Source organism: Zootermopsis nevadensis, unplaced genomic scaffold (assembly GCF_977971745.1).
Source record: "Zootermopsis nevadensis isolate Lab colony 2312 unplaced genomic scaffold, Znev_1.0 Znev_ptg000013l, whole genome shotgun sequence".
Taxonomy (NCBI): Eukaryota; Metazoa; Arthropoda; class Insecta; order Blattodea; family Termopsidae; genus Zootermopsis; species Zootermopsis nevadensis.
In genome coordinates, this window is record NW_028259145.1 from 3,724,808 (window position 1) to 3,747,011 (window position 22,204).

Here is a 22,204-nt window from a genome sequence, read left to right on the forward strand (position 1 = left end):
GGCGTCGCGTCGGCTCGCCCCGTGGCCATCTTGTTCGTCCTCGCCGGCCGGTCAGATAGGCGACGCGAGGAGCTGAGACCCGGACGCACAGAGACGCTGGTATGACGTGGGACTGGCTACAAACCTGAGTAAGTACCACAACGCGTGATAAAAGGTGATGCATTACATTCTTTGCGTCGTTCTGTGCCTTGCATGTTGATATAACAGATCGAAGGTTTGAGATTAACTACATAACGAACCTCAGAATGTGTACTCTTCCTCAAACATTATTAGCATGATAGAAAAAAATAGATGGATGTCACATGTAGCACGCATGCCGAATATGAGAAGCGCATACAACATTTCTGATACAAAGCCTGAACCATCTGCGATAAATAATGGTAAGTGTGTTAGCTGAAAGGCAAAGTTGTCCCTGATGAGTATTATATAAGCACCACACAATGTACACGCCTCGGCCGCTTTAAATTCGATAAATTAAATGTCAGGGCCTGTCTGGACGTTGTGGCGAGTAGAAGGCGTTGCACTGCCAGGAATCAATCGTTCAGCCTGGCAGCTTACCCACAAAACTAATATGGTCATTCCTGTCCCTAAACGTAGATGAGGGGATATTAGAATGGATCGAAAGGTAATACGGATTGGATTAATTTGGCTCAGGACAAGGTCCAGTGGTGGGTCATTGTGAATCAGCTGAACGACTATGAGCTCTAATCCAGGGAGTCATTCGAGCGTCTTCATTTTACGTCCATGTACATCTTCTGACAATCTTTGTCCTGTCTCGTTCTCCCCTGCATATCTCTGCTTTGCTCTCTGCTCTTAAATTTACCTCTAAATATATATATATATATATATATATATATATTAAATTTTGTCCGTCTAATCACAATAATTCTTATTAAATATTACAATAATTAACATTTAAAATATTAAATGATGTTCTTTATCGAAATATTCGATTTACATTAGACCATCATAATCGAATATTTCGATAAAGAACATCATTTAATATTTTAAATATTTTAAATGTTAATTATTGTAATATTTTAATATTTAATAAGAATTTATTGTGATTAGACGGACAAAATTTAATATATACTTATTATATCACAATATGACGCAACTTTACCATCTCTAAATATATTTCCCGCATTGTTATTTCTGAAACATTTTTATGTAGCCCATCTGTTTATATTCCAAATCAATCTATTTCCTGCCTCTGTTGTCCTCCCCTCGTCTCGTATTTTCTTATCTTGTCACTTTTCCCCACCTCCCACCCACGTGTCTATCTTCGCTCTTTGATACTGACCAAACCTATCTGCGTTATCAGCATCTCTTCCTTCTTTCTTTCTTCATTTCCCCTCATCTTCTGCCTGTTTCTCATACAAATATCTGCCTCTCTTTCGTTTCTCTCGCACAGAGATGTCGCTGGTTCCTGCTGTGGCATGTCTGAAACTTCTTTGTATCTGTTAGGCCGATATGTGTACTATCTTCCACTTCGCTAAATTTTTACATAAATTATTTCAATATTAAACAGAAACTTTAATGATTAACCCACTCATAAAAAAATCCTGTTGAGGCTTAAATGAATTTTATACCACGTAAAAGTAGTGTAATTAAATTTTAATATTGTAGGAAATTTCAAATTTATTATGTAAATAAGTTAACTTTACTCAGAGTCAACTGAGTCATTCACATAATTCCAGAGCTCTATGTTGTATGTATAAACGTATTATTTTTAGTGTGGATTTTTCGTTACGTGACACTGAATTACAGGAAAAGGATTTTTAGGTTCTCTCATTAGTTACATTTGAAGCGTGTGGATGAGGTCACAACCCTTTACCCATCCACATTCATCTGTAACTACGTTCCGCTTAGATGTGAGAGTTTCCAAATTCATCTTTCACCAGTTAAGACATATCAAGCAATGATTCTGTAATTCAGAAGCTAATTTATGAAAAGTACATTCTGAATTACGTTGTTAAATTTTATAAATTTCAGTTCTGAGCTAATTCCTCTTCTATCTCCATCTTTATTAATACTGTGGAAGAATAATAATTTATGGATCATAGTCTTGTGACGCCATAATACAGAATTATTCATAATTCCCTGACATATTACAAAAAGTCGCCAGGCTTGAGTAGTGCAAAGGATGGTAGCATGCGACATGCCGACATATTTGAAATATAGCCATCTTCTAGTCTACGAAATTACTCCTCACAATAGAAATTACCACAGTGGTAGCAGTGTTATTGATTGTTGGAACGATGTTGGGTGACACAGGAACACAAGGAAAGTCTGCGCGTTTTTGCAGAAGAGAGATGGATGCAGAGTGACATTCTGTGTCATAAGGGGACCAATGGTAATGCATTTAATGCGAAACCCAAACTTCTGTCAAAAATGCCGCAATTGATTGGCACCTAAGGAAACAAATCACCTCACAGACCCTCATTAATCGGAAGGTCACGGAGATTAAATATCCCTCCGCCAGGGAAATGCTGGAATAGTGCCAACATAACAGACCACAACCACGACGTTTCATGTAATTTATGATAGCCCTCCCTCTAGACCAGAGATTCCCAAACTTTTATACCTTGTGCCCCCCTTAAAACATTTCATAAATTTAACGCCTTCCAGAACAAGTGCAAGCAAACAGATTTGACATAAAATTTAGTTATGAGCCACGGTGGTCTAGCGGTTAGAACGCTGGCCTTGTAATCCTGGGGTCTCGGGTTCGATTCCCGGCGGTGCCCGAATTTATAACTTGTGTTGGGCAAGGCCGTGGTCTAGGCAACACGGAGTTTTCCTCCGTGGCATCCCAACAATTACTCCATTCACACACAGAAGAAGGCAATGGCAAACCACTTCTGGATCATCTGCCAAGAACGTATATGAACAGGTCCCAGTCCGAGAAAAGGATGGAAGGATCCTGTTCATATGGACCTGTCGTCAGACAGAACACTAAATAAAATAATAAATAATAATAATACATTAATACAATGCAGTATATATTATTCAATGCATTTAATTTAAAAAAAACTGTAATAAAATATACGCTCTGAATTCTACAGCACTGTAAGACAACTAAACTGCCTCAACCAAGTAAAGAATGTTAAAAATGTTTCTCCATATTTCGTTAAAAACGTTTTTCATAACAACAACAACCCCCCCCCCCAGAAAACCACTCGCGCGCCCCTGGGGTCGGGGGCCACACTTTGGGAACATCTGCTCTAGACAGTCTGTACGACGCGTTGACAATCTCTTCAGGCCTATGATCACATTCAAGCTTAACGTCGCGTGGGCCGCAGAGTTGGAACAGAGAGGAACCGACTTCTTGAAATTCGTGCATTTTATTAACAACGCTGCTTACTAATATAGACAGGTACACACTGCCCTTGTAAAAGTTAATCACTATTTGAGGTTTTCATCACGGTGGTAAGTCTGAAGATGGCTGTCTTCTGGGTTGTTGCGCCGTTCAGTCTGGTAGAAGTTTACCGACGTTTCTGAGGTCCTTGGTGCCTCCATTATCAGGGTCATTTAAAACGCGACCCAGCAACGATCATATTTATTTTTATTTAGTGTTCTGTCTGACGACAGGTCCATATGAACAGGATCCTTCCATCCTTTTCTCGGACTGGGACCTGTTCATATACGTTCTTGGCAGATGATCCAGAAGTGGTTTGCCATTGCCTTCTTCTGTGTGTGAATGGAGTAATTGTTGGGATGCCACGGAGGAAAACTCCGTGTTTCCTAGACCACGGCCTTGCCCAACACAAGTTATAAATTCGGGCACCGCCGGGAATCGAACCCGAGACCCCAGGATTACAAGGCCAGCGTTCTAACCGCTAGACCAAGTATTTCTACGTGTGTGTAACATAATCTCACAGCCTCCCCCAGTGACACTCGAGTCAAAAGTATTTTTTGCTGATACGCCACTGCTCACGCCAGATGTGCAAAAGTTGTCCCGGTGCGATCATGTGTTTTTTTTCTGTAACATTACTTTGCTGCGTTCATGAAACATTCAGCAGTAAGTACTCTGACAACGAACAGCTGATAAGTCAATAATACTGATAGAATTTCAAGCATCTTCAATAACGTGGTTTACATCAACTGCAAAGCTCTTCTGTAAATTCTTTCCAACAGATACTACAAGTAACTCGTTTGTCCTGTTACATTGACATCATAACTACTGATACTGACATTACAATTACTGTATTACTGAAGATTGCGTTTCAAGTGGGACACCCTGTGCTATCTTTCACTGCCTGATAAATCTTTCATTAACTCGTTTGACTTTTGTTGTTCCAATTCTAATGAATTTCTCCAAATTTTCATCAGTAATAAAAGTTATTATTTCATTTTGAAGTTCTTCACTGAGCTGAAAGTTTTTCTCGTAGCAATTAGCACGATTTCTGCCAAATACTGACATCAACAATTTTTCGCTTTTTGATATTAGATAACTATTCTTCACATCGGCAGGTCGCTGGTTGAGAACCCAAAGTCTACACAGCCCACTGTTCATCTGAGAAACAATATTTGAATAAACAATTCCTCGTAACACACGCAGAACACGAGAGAATACACTGACAAGCGACGCAACGCTAAGCACACGAAAGAACTCCGAAATTCAGAAATATATTCATATCAGACTGTCAGCTGAAACAGTTATTTTCATTTTAGGTCATGACGCTGCGTACAATTGTAAGTGGTGACCATCATTGTCGTATTCTGAGAAATAGTGACTACGTTACAGTTCCATCTTAGTTCTCTGTTATAACCGCAATGTAGTTTCATACGTTGTTGGTAATATTCCAGCGATTTGGCGAGACTGCCAACGCGTTAATGTGGTTACTCTTCATTGTGATCTTCTGAGTCAGTGGTATTCAAACTTTTTTGTTCGCGTACCCCCAGATATAATTTATCTTCAACTTTGTACCCCCAAAGTTGTTGGTGTATAATTCAAGTTATACAAAGTATATAATCTACATCTAAAATAAATTAAATAAATTACATTACTGATTATTCATTGTTTATCATAAAATAATATTTTCTTTTTAAATTTCACGTACCCCCTAAGATGTCTTCGCGTACCCCCAGATATAATTTCTCTTCAACTTTGTACCCCCAAAGTTGTTGGTGTATAATTCAAGTTATACAAAGTATATAATCTACATCTAAAATAAATTAAATAAATTACATTACTGATTATTCAGTGTTTATCATAAAGTAATATTTTATTTTTAAATTTCACGTACCCCCGGGGGTACGCGTACCCCAGGTTTATTACCACTGTTCTGAGTTATTCCATATCACAGGTCATCAAACTATGATCCGCGAACCAGCAGTTGTCCGTGAGCAGAAGTGCCGAAATACTTGGGGAATAAATTTATTTATTAAACTGCGGTGTACTAAAACAGTGTTCTAAGAATCCCACATAACAAAGCGTTTAATGATAAGATAAATTACCAGAAACCTCCCGATTACGAAGCAGAAATGCCAGCCACTCACCACCAATATTAGGAGAAATAAAGTTGAATATAATACCAAATTTTTCAATTCTCATCTTAAACATATGTAGCGCAGGCCATTACAGTTTTTAACTAAATAGATAACTCGGCCGAGCAAGATTCTTGTTGAGATTTTACAACAATCACAATGTGGTCCATCGGTTCAAGCAGCGAAAAGGCGTCCACGAAAAGAAACACCACTTCAATTTCTGGGAATAGGTCACTTATACACTGAGAATTACCTGGTGCATTGTCCAGCAACAACAGACATTTAAAGGCCAAATTATTCCAGCTGTGAAAATGAAGACGACTCCACTACCAGGACAAACTCGATACAAAACCAGTCTTGAAAAATGGTTCCAGTCGTCCAAGCCTAATAATTCGTTCCAAATGACAAACAAAGAATTCTTGACATTCCCCTTGAAAGCTCTTGAGTTCTCGGAGGGGTTTGATTTCAAAGTCGCCTGCTGAATTTCCTCCTAGAAGCAGGACAACCGTGTCCTTTATCAGTCTTAGTTCTTCGTAAAGTAAGTTCCAGAACACCCGTTTCGTTGACATTAAAATCTTGACGATCACGATATTCCAACATCCTAAATTCACTGAGACAATTGTGCAGCATCATTGTTAGCACTCCACCTTCATCACTAAGTTTAAGTTGAGATTATGCAAATATTCCATTCTCTTCAAACTATCAAACCAGCCATGATTTTCAGAATGTGATGTTTCATCGACAATGCGTTTCTCAATGTCATCATACAGACTCTTTGCTTTAGCAGAAATAATGGTCTAACTCAGTGGTCTTCAACCTGGGGGTACGCGTGCCCCCGAGGGTACGCGAAGACATCTTAGGGGGTAAGTGAAATTAAAAAAATATATGATTTTATAAAAAAACATTGAATAATCAGTAATGTAATTTATTTAATTTATTTTAGATGTAGATTATATACTATGTGTAACTTGAATTATACACCAACAACTTTGGGGGTACAAAGTTGAAGAGAAATTATATCTGGGGGTACGCGAGGACATCTTAGGGGGTACGTGAAATTTTAAAAAAAAATATTATTTTATGATAACACTGAATAATCAGTAATGTAATTTATTTAATTTATTTTAGATGTAGATTATATACTATGCATAACTTGAATTATACACCAACAACTTTGGGGGTACAAAGTTGAAGAGAAATTATATCTGGGGGTACGCGAGGACATCTTAGGGGGTACGTGAAATTTTAAAAAAAAATATTATTTTATGATAACACTGAATAATCAGTAATGTAATTTATTTAATTTATTTTAGATGTAGATTATATACTATATATAACTTGAATTATACACCAATAACTTTAGGGGTACAAAGTTGAAGAGAAATTATATCTGGGGGTACGCGAACAAAAAAGGTTGAATACCACTGGTCTAAGTTACTGGAATACGATTCTGTGTTTCGTCATCCAGTCACACTTCAATCAACACATCAGGATTTGGGTTCACCATTCCTGACTTCGTCAATGCAGAGAACACGACAAAGAATGCTTCGTTGTGTAATTGAAATCTAAAGTCTCTAACATATGTGTTACAGCTATACACATCGCTCCCATATATGATTTTTAACCTTTCTTAAACAATTCAGATAGCATTTTAAATTATTTTTGTAAATCTACATCAGAATTTGTCATTTGTGGTGACATTAATATTAATTATCTTGTCGAAAGTTGCCACAAACAATGTCTAAACTCCATACAAACATCTTTCAATCTCGTATTAATAGTTTAATTTCACAAAAATAATTCAAGATTATTCCAGCACTGCCAATGACGATGTTTTTGTAGACAGTTCCAGGAAAGATCATATTTCTATTGAACGAGTGATAAATTAACTCTCTACAGCGTCTAATTATAAAAACTATAGAATCAACCCACAACTATCACAATTACAGGAAATGTTTCAGACTTATAAATGAAGACCATATTAAAACGCATAATAAAAACTGGGACGGGACTCAGTAATAAATAGCCATGATGTAGATTCAGAATTTAACACATTCTTAAACGTCTTATTAAAATGGTTTGAAGCACGTTTCCTCACCAAAACGGTGAAAAGGATTTCCGAAAATATTGAATGGAACACTAAAAGTATCAAAATATCTTGCAAACATAAATAAGGCCTTTCACTAAATTGTAATAAAAATTCATTGTAGAAAATACTGCAAGATACTTCAGTCATAAATGAGGATATAGACGTGCATTACAATAAACAGATACTGGAGACAAATAATATGATGACAGGAGTCTGGAAAACAGAAATATTCTACAGACGTAGTGACCCCTTCAATAAGGATAAATGATAATGAAATAAAAAATCCTAAACTCTTAGCAAATTACTTTAATACTTCTTAACAATTATTGAAAGAATGAACAATGCCACTATAACCATAACAACAGAAGACGCAACAAGGTATCTTACTCAGGCAATCAAATCTTTCCAAACATAAATTTTATGCCCACAACAGTAAATGAAATTAAAAGTATGATAAATTCTCTAATATAAAAAATCATATTGTTATAACGAAACAACAACAAATTTACTGAAAAGTTGTGCAATCCAAGTTAATGTTCCTTTATGTTATCTTTACAGTCAATGGGGGCAGGAGTTTCCCCAGTGCGACTTAAAGTCACGCTCATCTATCTACAGACCAATTTCATTACTGACACCTTTAACTAAATTACTTCATAAAGTCATATATAAAGGAAAAATTAATTCTTTTAAACTCAAACAGTGTCCTTGGAAGTGAACAATTTTGATTTAGGAAAGTTTTATTAACTGATAAAGCCATTTTCAATTTTACATAAAAATCATAAGTGCTTTTAATAATAACAAAATGCATTTTAATGGAACATCTTGAGTTCATTCTAAAGCATGTAAATGTGCAAATCATGAATTATTACTGTCAAAATTAAATTTTAATGGAATTCCAAATATAGCTGGTCATTGGTTTAAATTGTACCTTCATGACAGCAATAAAATCACCAGATTCAAATAATATCACCTATTCAAATGAGGCATTATAAAACAGGAAGTCCCTCAAGGTTCAATATCTGGTCCTCTGCTTTTCCTCACATATATTAATGATTTACTGTCAACCATTAAACCACAGTCTAAACCCATACTTTCTGCAGATGATATTAATATTATTATTTCAAATCCAGAAACTGACTGTTTCCAAATTTGCACAAATGATTTCTTTGACAGCCTGTAAAAATGGATTAAAGCCAATAAACTCACATTAAATGTTGACAAAACAAATTCCAAGAAGCTAGGTATAGAGCATGAGAATATATCAATTGAAGAAGCAGAAACACCTAAATTTCTTGCAATTGACATTACACTGGGAAATACATATTCAATATATTATCCCTTAACTAAGCTCACTATGCTTTGCTATGAGAACTTACATCATGAAAACAAACTTTAAAATTAGTCTACTTCACTTTCTTCCATTCGATCATGTCTTGGGAAACTTAACAGACAACAAAAGATTCACTTTTAAAAGAAACTTATTAGAATAATAACAGGCACTAAAGGGGGAGCCTAGAATTGAATAGTTTAAGGAGTTCAATACTCTTCCACTAGACATTAAATTATTCTTCTCATTATCATAATTTTTAGTGGACAACATAGAAAAATTCCACACAAATTCAGATATCCACAATATAAATACAAGATGTAGACATAACCTCCATATGCCAGTCACTAAACTGAATAAATATCAAAACGTAGTTCACAATACTCGAATTAAGCTATTTATAAATCTTCCTCCCACTACAAAAGTTCTGAATCAGGATATAAAGAATTTTAAATCAACACTAAAAGAGTATCTCCCATCTCACTCCTACTCCAAAGAAGAATTTACCTCAAACAAAAATTATCAGCTATTATAAATACACGTAGGTAACATTGGGTGTGCTTTTTTGTGTAATTATTTTGGTGGTAACACTGTAGTTGACTGCAAATTACTGTCACAACTTTGTAATGTATACTTGTATTAGGAACAAGTATGTATTTGTGCTATGACATGTTTTATTAATAATTAATAATTGGGCCTATGTAGAGTCTACAGAACGTAAATAAATTCTCGTCTTTTCTAAAGCTACCTCCATAATTTGTCTGTACTTTAACTAGAGTACTCACAGTACAACGTGATGACCCCAATGAACGTGCTCGTTCACCATGTCCTCCATTGTCAAAGCGTTTCAAGACGTCGTCTTCTTTCAGACATATGTTTTATGGGCTCGTTGTCGTCACACACTTTTTATTCTTTTCTGCCATTGTTTCTAGATTAAAACTCTATAAAATTATGTAGCACAAACTCCAAGTAATTCACTCAAATGTCCTAGTATAGAACACTGTTCACAACAAACATAACACAGTCGCCATTACGCAAATAAAACACTAGCGAGCCCGTTCGTTCGTCCAGAAGAAAATCATTCGAGACTGGTCGGGCGAATTCGTGAATCATGGTATCAATGCACAAATATCGTATCTGTGAGTTGGTCTTATTACACGGCCGTTGCAACCCGAGGCAAGCCTGTACAATTGCAACACGAAGGAGATGCAGAATAGAGAAACACGTTAGCCAGAAGTTGCACGCTCAGTGCATTGTACTCATGTGGTAATGTCGCAGAAGGAAACAATAACAATATCTTAGATCTGTGTTACACGATCTTTCTACACTCGCGTAACACTAAATATTGTCCAAGAGTAATGGCGGCATACCAACCCCATTTTGCATATCGTGTGGGGGGGGGAGGTAGATGGTTTATGGCATTGATTGACCGCCAAAACTTCTTATAAATCGTCCCCAACCGAAAAAAAAGTTCTATTTCATGTTTATAATTATACATCTTTATTATTATATAATTTATTTTAAATATTTTAATTAATTGAAATAAATCAAAATACGATCTCTTACAGTTTGATCCAAAATTTATTAACTTTGTGTAAACTTTTGAACTTGAAGATACTTATTTATATTTGTACATGTAAACCGTGGGTAAACATGTTTTGCTGCAAAAGTCGTTGTGTTGTTTTCAAATTCCGTTTAGTAGATCTTATCTGTGCACGATCATAATAAAGAACATTAAAACTGAGACAGAGTTGAAAACAAGATTAACAATTATTTGTCTCATTATGGTTATAATTATAATATGAGGTGAAAATCTCGTGGTACACCGGTTGCGCATTAATGGCTTGTTAGACGAGAAAGAAAACTGTGCTGACCCGCATCTGTTGTAAAAATAGGCTGATAATTTCCCCTTGCATGACGTCTACTGCAGGATCTTGGGAAGTTTGCATTCTCAACACGCGTGGGATGAAGAATTGTCTGCGATGCGGGCAGTATCGTAACCTAATGAGACATTCTGTGTTTCAAACGACCCGGTTCGAGACAGGTATTATGGTAATAAGCCTCTGGTTGTCCTTCAAACACGAACATTTCCTGAGTAGTCGTGTCACTGTGTTTTCTGAGGCGTGGGGACGTATTGTAGGTACGTGCTTAGTACGTTAATCCACCAGTCAACTAGATATGTCGTCGGTTTCTGAGCTCGTCAGTCCCTCTCTTATCGTCTAAAATGTCCGGTTAACAAGTTATTTTTAGTTAATCAGTTATGTTGCTAGTTCTTTGTAGGTGAGGCATTAAAGTGGACTTATTTTCGGTCGGACTGTTGTTTGCTTAAAGGATATTTAGGCTGGCCGCGTGGTCTGAGGCGTGGGCCTTGTGCCGCTTGGTTACTGGGACCGTGGGTTCGAATCCCACTCAAGGCACCGATGTTTGTCCGCGTCTTTCTGTGTTGTGCTGTCCTGTGTACAGGTAGAGGCCTTACGACGGGCCGATCCCTCATCCAAGGAGTCCTACCGAATGTCTATAGATCAAAACCAAGTAAAAGTTGGGACCCGCAGTGCTCAGGCACTTGAAGAATGGATCGCGTAAGTATTCTAAGTATGTTTAGGCAGTTAGTCGCTGTCATAAAGATTACCGATTCTTCTGTTGCAGTAGTGAATATTAGTCAGATGATTATTTTGTTTTTTAATTGGTTAGGTATTAAAGTAATTAGTCCGGTTAGACATATCCACAGACAAGCATAAAAATAATTTATATTTTCAGTGTTTGGTTAAAATCCACACAGTGTGCAGTCTGGACAAGTAGCGAGGAACCATATAACGTGAGATCTTACAAAAAGATAAATTCTAAAAAAAAAATACTGATTCTACTTATGAGATTTAAAGTACTTCAGAGTAGGGTCAGTGGTTTTTAAACGTTAGGCGTTGCTATCTCCGAGAAAGTAAGCAGTGTATGTTAGCCGGTTACCTGCTGCGGTCAGAATTTACCACCAACACACAAAGACTCCAAGGAAATATGAACCTAGCCGGAAATTTGAATGAAGTCAGGTCGAAAGTTTTTCAATAAAAGAAGCAAATCCTGTTAAAATATATTAAGCTTAAACTTGAAGATAAAGAAAAGACTTTATTATTTTCAAGCGCTAGATGCTTATAAAGCATTTTTTTAGCAGCGCGACGTATTACATGCGTTCATTTCATGCACCAAATGCAAATTACAGCGCGATTTATTATAAAGTTATTGTTTATTTCGGTTATTCTACTTTAATGCACGGAGAGTTTTTATTTCACAGTACTCAGAATTTGTTATTAAATTTATTAGTCGTAAAGAATATAACAAATTAGTGTAAATAGCTTCGTGTTTCTACAAAACCTCATCATAATATTTTCAGCGACGAGGATAATGTAGCGTTAACAATATATTTTTTTTATTCGGTAGATACAAGGTTCAAATTTCTACCGAGTTATTATCCTGTGTTTTTATCTCCCAAGGCAAATATATCCTGAAACAACAGTCCGCCTCTTTCTAAACCCATACGTACAATTCACGGTGGATTTCACAGTTCATTCAAAGTCATGCAACCGTGGCTGTTGAAACCCCACAGCTAAACAACCTAAGAATCAATCCGCATTCGAAGACATGCAGACGTTCCAAATGAGTAGAATCTTTTAAATTCCTGGCCTCTCCGTTGTAATGTGTGGGAAATGTTAACATACGAGAAGAAATGACGCCTCGAGGACGTCGGAGTATTTGTGTATCTGCTTGCCTCTTTATTCAGATACAGAAGAGCCCGGGATTATTTTGCTGTGCCCCGAAATGCTAATTTCCGTGACATAAGGATGCATTGGCGTGCTGGCCAAGTGTAAACAGGTGAAGTTATTTCAGGACCGAGGGTCACGAAGCTACTGAAGTAGCGAGAGAAAGCCCGAACAGTGGCACAGTCAGGAACCACTGTGTTAAAACAGATCAGCTGCTACTAGCTCACATGACGTAGTTTCCCGTGAACAGCTGAACACTAGCTCGTATGGCCAAGAACTGATCTGCTCCTAGACTGTTATTCTCTGAGTTAAGACATAATGTAGCTCCATCCTCCTTCTTCGGGGTATAAGTTTTTGAAGACACGTTCCTCCGAAACGCTGGTAACCACCTACAAGGCCACCTAGAGGAACACAGACCAGATGTTTGTCATCGTGAGTATCTGAAGTTTTAAACTGTCTTTTTCTTTTAATTAACACTAAACAATGGATACAAGACATTGAAATATATTATACGTCATTCATTCTCCCTTCTATTTGCAAAACAAATTAGTTAAAGCATCTCTTTAATTACACGTTAATAGTATATGCAAATCATAAAGCATACTTAATGGAGTAGGATTACATTGAAGATTTTACACTTCAGCATAAATGTTGACAGAAAACAATTTATAAAATGTACGTTGTAACAGCTGTTTTAAACAACTTTCACTGTGAACATGTACGTTATGCTTTACTATTGTAACTTGGGCTGTTTTCACGGACTAATGTGATGTTATTATAACTGAGTGACCTTCGCTCTAAATCAACGCGAAACATTCCTTTGCAAATATCTTCCCCAAATCTATGTGAAGTTAAATTTTTATCAATCTATCACGCAGGTGACGCACCTTAAGATGCAGGGACTAAGAACAACCTTTTAAGACTTTCATTTCTAGGTTTTGTTTTCGCGAGAGATATCTCCTGTTCTTTTCAAAATGGCATTAGGTTCTTAGTGCTGGAAAACACGGATACTTGAGAACATTTTAAACTTTAGAGCTCGTAGATTGCCTGATGCATTTCCTTCGCTCGTCTTCTCAGTTATCAAATACGTAAATAAAGTTCGAAAGAATTAGTGAATTTAGACGACTATTCTCGTGCGTGGCATGGAAAATGTCAAATAATGTTATACGCTGTAAAAGTCACGACACGTAAATTAGCATTATCTAACGTGCCTAAACTCAGGGTAGGCAACTGTTTTAGAATGGAGGAAGATGTTTCGAAGTGACCGTGGGCGATACAACCCCATTTTTATAAATAGTAACCCTATGTTGATATACAGGTTACTAAGGTTTCGGAGGAATGTGCTGCCTCTATCTTTAGGTACGAAAAGTAACACACACGTCAGAGGTATACTGTCATATAATTTAATAATTAATTCGGACGCGGTACGCTAATATCTGTCTGCTGTTCTCAATGTTTTAAAGCACGCATGCCTGTTAACGGGGCCATAATCTTTGCATGTGGACTGGTATATGAAAATAAATAACTTCCAGCAATCTCTCGCTAACGGCGACTGGTGGGATAGAAGTTTAATGAACACTTTGTAGTTCCGGTAGGGGGAATGAAGACTGCTGTTAACGCCAACTTTCGTGTTATTTTACTAAACACAAAATGTACACGTTTAAAAATTCCTTCACAAAAAAATTTAACATAAATTTATAAGCGTTACAAATTGACTCACCACAGCGGTAATCCGGAAAGCACAAAAGTAGTTTCGGATTTCAAAAAAATCCTGCCACCAGCAAATGTAGATAGTTTCTTGCGTAAGCCGCAAGTCATAATAAAATGTACGCGCGCGCACAGCGCTTTACCAGAATTTAATCTTTTACGTTTGTGAACGATGCCAGTGACATCACAGTTGTCTGGAGCAATGATCTTTTATCTTCGGTCTGCAGCACGAGCGAACATCTCCCAAGGCCTAATTCCACATGAATGCTATTTCCTTATATTATTTATTTCTTATTTTATTTTCGCTCTCTCTTTTTCTTCTGACAGTGTTCCAGTTATGACTCAGCTCAGACTGTTAAGAGGTAAACTGCGTTCTATTCTATTCACAGAGCAAAACAACATGCCATTTAACTACTCTGATCTAAATCACCTTACCGAGTGTTTATCATTTCCATGATAATGCATCAGACACGTGTCCCTTTTAACACACTCAGGTCTAATCGTTTTCTTGACAACCGTTCGTGTCTCTTTTTTGTGTAGAATCAATCTCTCTCTCTCTCTCTCTCTCTCTCTCTCTCTCTCTCTCTCTCTCTCTCTCCTGTTCGAATATTTATGAAAATGTCACCCTTCAGTCCCAGAAAATATCGACCATACCATTACAGCACGGCGCAATTCAGAACTGACAATAGTTTCACATTTTACGGCGAAAATTCCTTCTAAAACTTTGCTTAAAATATTCTGCAGAGAATCGGCTTCAGGTTTACAATTTCAGTGTAGAATTTTTTCAGTTTCTATAAATAATAAAGAGAATCAAGCGATATATCCACAAACTTAAATTGATATCGATATCGAATATTTTATACGATAACGTGTCGATTTGTCGATATCAAAATAAATCCTACTTTCAGCAGACGTTGTTCTTCACCTCTTTGAGCAGGATGCCTTTCTACCCGCCGAGGAGAGACAGTGGGCCGGAGCTCACTTCGCGCCCACCGGAAAGAGGTGAGGCCGGAGTCACGATGCACCTCAACTGGTTGATCAAGAGTTTCCTCATAGGGCTCATGTTGCTCGGTCTGTCGTTTTGGTTGGTGCAAACTGCCGGTATCCAGTACCTCGCAACCCTCACCAGTGCCGTCTTGATCGCCTTCCTGTTCGCCTACGTCGTATGGTGTCTGATGCACAAGGGCAGACATTCGAGACAGGTACTCAACGTCCAACTTCCCCAAACCAACTGTTTAAAACGTCCAGAGGCGTTTTAAGTGCTCCAAATTATGGAGCGAGGTGTTAATTCGGGTGTGCATCTTAAATATTCATACAAAAAGGGCTGAAAGGTCAACCAGCGCTCAGACCCTGTACGCAGAACAGAGAATAATTCAGACTAATGAACATAGATTGACAACAATATCGTACAGATTTCCTCAACTTTGGTTATTCAGGTAATCAAGCAATTCCGTACTTCTTCATATCAAATTTTCACTCATATATTCAGCAAATCCAACATCCTAAACTCGTACAGAGCCAGTTTAAACCAATCACTTCATTCTATGACCTATCTGCGCCTACCGCAAAATAGTGGTATCACACTTTGGAAGTTACAGATTAAATCATTAAATTACTGCAACCAATTTCTAATTTCTCATATGTGTGTAATCCGGACCACCTCATGTTTCAGAGAACAGACAGGGCCAGTCAGATAGAGGCAGGCCACAATCCGCCCTTGCATCTGACAGCTGAACCACAGACAGCTACACCACCGCCTCCATTCGACCATCATCAGTCCTACAAGTTCTTAACTGCGATACCGGCCCGGGGCGTATCTCCACCCCCCAGCTACGAGGAGGCAATACGAGCTATGGTGTCCATGAGTACCAGCACTCCAGGACTCGGGCTTCACACCCCTGTTTCGCCTACACCAACGACAAACTCAACACCACCCATATCGGCAATCTCATTGACACAGCTGTATTCCACCATTGTGCTACAGTCGCCACAGCCGTTAGCCGTTTCTGCATCATCGCAGTCGGCCTTAACGTCTCCGTTAACACCCTTAAGGTTGTGTTCAACACCAGAGACAGTCCCAGTGCCTGAAACATTGACAGCATCAGGACAGAACGAGCCAGTATCAACTACAAAGCGCCTACCTCAGTCAACAGTAACACATCAGCCATCTACAGACTTAACTTAAACATTATCGTCTGCCCTAACATCATCTTCGACGGTGTCAACACAGTCTCAACACCCGACACCACCCGCATTTCAGATGACAGAAGTGTCGTGGAATACTGAAACGTTGTGCTAACTTAATCGACATAAGTGCATTACTACGCATGAGATAGAATTTTGAAGTTGTAAGTAGCCATAAATGTGATAAACAACTAACCTGCTCCAGCCGTCAGATTTTTTGTTATATTTGAGACAAATTTGTCTAAATCTGTGGCTTCAAGTTTGTGTCATTTTAACGCAGAAAACGAGCAGTATTATTGTAACAGAACGCCTTATGCACGCATGTGCCTGTGGAAGTGTAATTATAAGAAGCGACAATAATTGGGAAATATGACATCGGGAACGATAAGCAGGAGTGGACGAAGAAGGAATCTGCCCCATGGTGCAGACAATACGACGCACCGGCCATAGGCGGGATTGCTCCAAAACTGAGCTACCAGCTGATGAAAATGTATTTACCTTGAAGATGGCTGTCGTCTGAGTTCTCGCGTCTTGTAATCTGGCAGAAATGTTCCAATGTTTCGGAGGTCCTTGCCGCCTCCATCATCAGGGCTATGAGTAATACTCTTAATCATAGCTGTGATGATGGAGGGAACAAGGACCTCTGAAACGTTGATGAACTTCTAACAGACTACACGACGCGAGAACTCAGACGACAGAGATCTTCAGAATCAACAGATGTTGCAGGATTAGCTCAGCTGCTGGTATCTGTTTGAAACTCTTTGGAAGAAAACATGAAGGAAGAGTTCACGTTGTGTCAACCGCCTTCAGACAGATTGACAGGGAGTGTTACAGTCAAGACAGTGAATGATTATTTCACAGCAGAATCTTTTTCTTGGACAAGCTGCGTCGACATTTGTACAGCTTTGACAAGACACAAGAAAGGCTTTCAGTCTGAACTACGTCAAATTTGTCCTCGCGTAAACTTTAAACACTGAATCATTCACACAGAGGCTTTAGCATCAGGTGACGTTGAACCAAGACTTCATTCTGTGCTACAACATACTTTTAAAAAGTTTACAACTTATTTGTTTAGTTCAATCTTACACACTGTTGATATTCACCACAGCACAGATCGTTCGCTGACAAAGTTCAACGCAACTTTCAGTTGCCGACTCTCGGCAGGAACTGAATGAGTCACCGTCCAGCGTTAACACCAACGGTTGCCAAAATTAATCACACAACAGTACAGCTGTGTGCGATATCTTAACAAGTACCGTTATTGTTATGTGTTTGTATATGTTTCGACACACTTTTAAGCGTGTCTTTCTGTGTGAATCGTGTGTGAAATGTGATACCGCTGGAAAGGGCCTGAAAAAACTTTGTCGTGAATTCCAAGGGATCACAGTTTAAGCTCACCAGGCATCTATAAACTTGTCTGAGCCACTTCTGAACAACAAAGCTGCTAAAGGAACGTTTGCTCTCCTAACAAGAACCACACGAAATAGCGGCTTGGTTGTAAGACACTCAACAGAAATCACTCAGACACCTTGCACAAAAGACCCATCATCTCAAATCTTCATCAGGTGAAACGAAAAAGTACTGAATGAACGATACTTTCGGGACATTATTCCCAACACCTGAATCGTTTCGTCAAAATCTTGTAGCATCTGTGAGTCATCCTCTTACTGCCGGGTACCCGAAAGTGGTGTTGCGTGTAACTATATCAAAGGACGCAGTGTATAACCTGAAGGTTGACTACTTATGTCCGCAACATTCTACCGAGTAAAATAAACATCAATACGTCTTATAAGTAAAAAATGTACAAATTTCTTAAACATTACTGTGTGGAGAAGGTTACTTTATTATAATATACAGCTAACACAGTATTAAAAATAGTCCACGATCTCCATTTTCCAAGTCTTTATCTACTGACAAATTAATATTTACCTAATGTCTCTTCACGACTTATTTGACTCTGAATAATCTGAGTAGTTGAAATAATGTCAAACAATGCAGAGAATCAAAATTATTTATATCAAATCTAAAACTTCTTGACGATGGTGAAGAGTCAATTGAATAAAAATTTTCTTGGATATTATCCATCGTCTAGTAAATATAAAACGTAAAAAACGACGTTTCGGAGATGGGACTCTATCTCCGTCTTCAGGTTCCTACACAGTTTGGCCCACTAGATAGAGCTAATCCCTATCTCCGGAGATAGAGTCCCATCTCCGAAACGTCGTTTTTTACGTTTTATATTTACTAGACGATGGATAATATCCAAGAAAATTTTTATTCAAAATTATTTATGTTGTAGTGGATGTTAACACATTCCATGCTGAAAATTATTTAAAAATTATAAAATTGCCCTTAAACAATTACGATAATGTCTCTAGTAATAAACAAACACACAATCATAAAATATTAACCCATAAGATCTAAAATCCCATATTCATTTTTTGATTTTTTCTAAAACAACACTGATGGTGTTTTTGAGTTCAGTAGTGTTTCGAGATTGGGAATCACCATCAGCGTCGAATAGCATCTGCTGCCGTATTCGTGAATTTCGCACAATTGCAGCTATAATTTATTCACTGAGAAATTTCGTGTTGAATTTCTTCAATTGTCCGTCATTTTTCTTTTTTGTAAACTCCATCTTATATTTCATAAAACCCCATAAGAGACCATCGCATGCTTTCAGATCTCGAGTGGCGAGACACTACACGGAGTGCTAATGAGTTGTTTCGCTTTTATTCAGTTCTCTATGTGTGCCTATTTGATTGTTTAGAGATTACATCAACAAACATTGATTGAAAAATATGATTATTCCATTATAATAGGTTTATTGTTTAATATTTTTTAATATTTTCCGTCAAATCACAATTTTTAATAAGATAATAAAATATAAAATATTTAAAATATCATTTCACGTTCCGCATCGAATGATTGATTTACAAATACGTTCCAATTTGAAAATCGATCATTCGATGCGGAACGTGAAATGATATTTTAAATATTTTAAATATTTTATTATCTTATTAAAAATTGTGATTTGACGGAAAATATTAAAATATTAACCTAATTCACAATATGACGCAAATATACTACCTTAGGTTTATTGTTTGTTTCAAAGACTTGACGATTTATACTTAACTGTCGCCAATAAAATATAAATAAATACGTCATCAACTACGATAATTTAATTTCGACTAAGATTTTTTTACTACGCTTACATTTTGCAAACGCTTTGATATTGCTGTTATTTGTTTAAGAAGACGTAAACTTGAAAACCGGAAGATACGTACCATTGTATAATTAAGATACCAGCTAATTTATATTATGTGAAGAGATTCAAGGTTAGGTTATGCTTCTGAGAAGGCTGAAAGCCTGTCGGAGTAAACAGGAAAGGACATAGTACATTTCTCCTGATAAAATGGAAAGAAGTTTGTGTCCAAACTACGTCGCACGACTTTGTAGTCGATGCTGTGACCAGCCGGAAAAGAGGCTAGTGAGTCCACGAACCGCCACGAGCAACTCCAAAGGCAGGAATACGTAAAACCTTGTACTGTTTCACTCATGACTAAGACATTGCAAATACTACGTATTTCTGATGGGTGCAAACAACTCTTATCTCATGACAGCAGTTCCCCGTATTATTTGTTTGCTCAGACACGAGCGTTGAGATGCGTGAGAGGGAGGGTAAGGACGCTGTCTGCTAGCGATAGTGGGGCGAGTAGGGGAACAGATTTCTCTGTACTACTAAACACAAAAACATAGGTGCAGATCGAATTACCTCCAGTGGCTGATGAACATTTTACAAAACTTCTATTCCACTTAATTCCCCATAATATTCTTCTGCAACTGCTGATATCACTGTCGTTTGGAAGTTAACTATAATTTGTTCCGAAACGTCGTCAATAATAAGTTCCAACCGTACGTAATTATATTCGAACTGACGGGAATTGGTGCACCTCGAGCTCCATCCTTCCTTTGTGATGATATTAAACTTTTCCTCAGCCGGTATCATAGTGTCATCTAGACCAGTGGTATACAACGTGTGGTACGCGTACCCCCGGGGGTACGTGAAATTTAAAGAAAATATTATTTTATGATAAACACTGAATAATCAGTAATGTAATTTATTTAATTTATTTTAGATGTAGATTATATACTACGTAAAACTTGAATTATACACCAAAAACTTTGGGGGTACAAAGTTGAAGAGAAATTATATCTGGGGGTACGAGAACAAAAAAGGTTGAATACCGCTGGTCTAGACCAATGGTATTCAACCTGGGGTACCCGTACCCCCGGGGGTACAAGAAGACATCTTAGGGGGTACGTGAAATTTAAAAAGAAAATATTATTTTATGATAAACACTGAATAATCAGTAATGTAATTTATTTAATTTATTTCAGATGTAGATTATATACTATGTATAACTTTAATTATACACCAACAACTTTGGGGGTACAAAGTTGAAGAGAAATTATATCTGGGGGTAAGCGAACAAAAAAAGGTTGAATACCACAGATCTAGACGGAAACTGGCATTCTTTCCAGCGACATATTCTTTAACCGATCCTCATATCAGTTCAATCGGGTTAACATCTGTGTGATATGGCGCCAAGCGAAGGACAGAGTGGCCATGTTCAGCCAGCAGAGCATCAATTTTAAATGTTTTAAATCGTGGCTTACGCAGTTTAATTAGAGAATATAATTCGGGCTTACACATTCGGTCACTGAAAGGAATGCCACGATCTGAAAGCCAATCTATCATAGCATTTTTTCGAGATGAAGAAGTTGGAGCTGGATTGAATTGTAGATTATGGTAAGCTGCATTGTCCACTACTAACACCGAATTTTGTGGAAGGTTTGGAATGAACTTCGTTTTGAGCCAACTTTCATAGTTACAAAAAAATGTTAAAATGACAGAACTAATTATAAATGGGCCAATGTTATTTGCACAGAATATTCCTTGCATGCCTACCAACCAAAAGATTAAAACATTTAAACGAACGTTCGTGTAAATCAACAGCGTTTGAGAACACAGTCCTGAGGAAAATATTCTGGACATTAAGTGAATGTGACCTCCATTACGCCTCAAGAAAGTCTGCGTTGTAGCAAACATGGAAAACACTAAACAATTACCAGACTCATGATTTAATTCACATCGAAGGAAGACATCACTTAGAATAACTTGAAGCAGAAGCTAACTTAACATTACTTCTTAATTCGGTCCGTACCGCGAAGAAAACACATCGCTTTTTCATTACAGAGATCAACAACTTTCTGCTGTTCAAGGAAATAATCCCTGTTTTGCACTAAGAACCATATGTCACTAATAAACATAAAACGTAGTTACTGAGTGGGACTTGCAGTTAAAATTTATTCAAACATAGCGTAGAGCAACGTCTTTTAGAAATACAATTAAAAGGAATACCATAAAGTCACAGTAAGAAAAATTCAGAATACCTTAACATGCATCAAGAATTATTATTTTATTTAGTGTTCTGTCAGACGACAGGTCCATATGAACAGGATCCTTCCATCCTTTTCTCGGACTGGGACCTGTTCATATACGTTCTTGGCAGATGATCCAGAAGTGGTTTGCCATTGCCTTCTTCTGTGTGTGAATGGAGTAATTGTTGGGATGCCACGGAGGAAAACTCCGTG

The 22,204-nt window shown here is 37.6% G+C and overlaps 2 protein-coding genes across 12 annotated transcripts in view; one reads left to right on the forward strand and one right to left on the reverse strand.

Annotated features, from left to right (window-relative positions):
- LOC110836960 (UDP-glycosyltransferase UGT5) overlaps nt 1-22,204 on the reverse strand; it is a 183,366-nt gene that overhangs the window by 63,419 nt on the left and 97,743 nt on the right. The window contains exon 1 of one of the 3 annotated variants that reach the window (XM_022078716.2): nt 9,692-10,057. The exons of the other annotated variants lie outside the window; for them this stretch is intronic. The gene's annotated coding sequence lies outside the window, so the exon portion shown is untranslated. Of the gene's footprint in view, nt 1-9,691; nt 10,058-22,204 lie in introns of those variants that run through there. 3 annotated transcript variants of the gene reach the window in all.
- LOC110836965 (uncharacterized) lies at nt 6-19,731 on the forward strand. 9 transcript variants are annotated; one of them, XM_022078726.2, is made up of 4 exons: nt 21-128; nt 11,370-11,485; nt 15,300-15,564; nt 16,035-19,731. In XM_022078726.2, the coding sequence occupies exons 2-4, from the start codon at nt 11,418-11,420 to the stop codon at nt 16,545-16,547; spliced, it is 846 nt and encodes a 281-aa protein (XP_021934418.2). In that variant the 5' UTR covers nt 21-128; nt 11,370-11,417; the 3' UTR covers nt 16,548-19,731. The 9 variants fall into 9 exon arrangements, with proteins under 9 accessions (XP_087204952.1, XP_087204951.1, XP_087204950.1 ...); XM_087348826.1 differs by lacking the exon at nt 11,370-11,485 and having other exon boundaries at nt 6-128; nt 15,274-15,564; XM_087348825.1 differs by lacking the exon at nt 11,370-11,485 and having other exon boundaries at nt 8-128.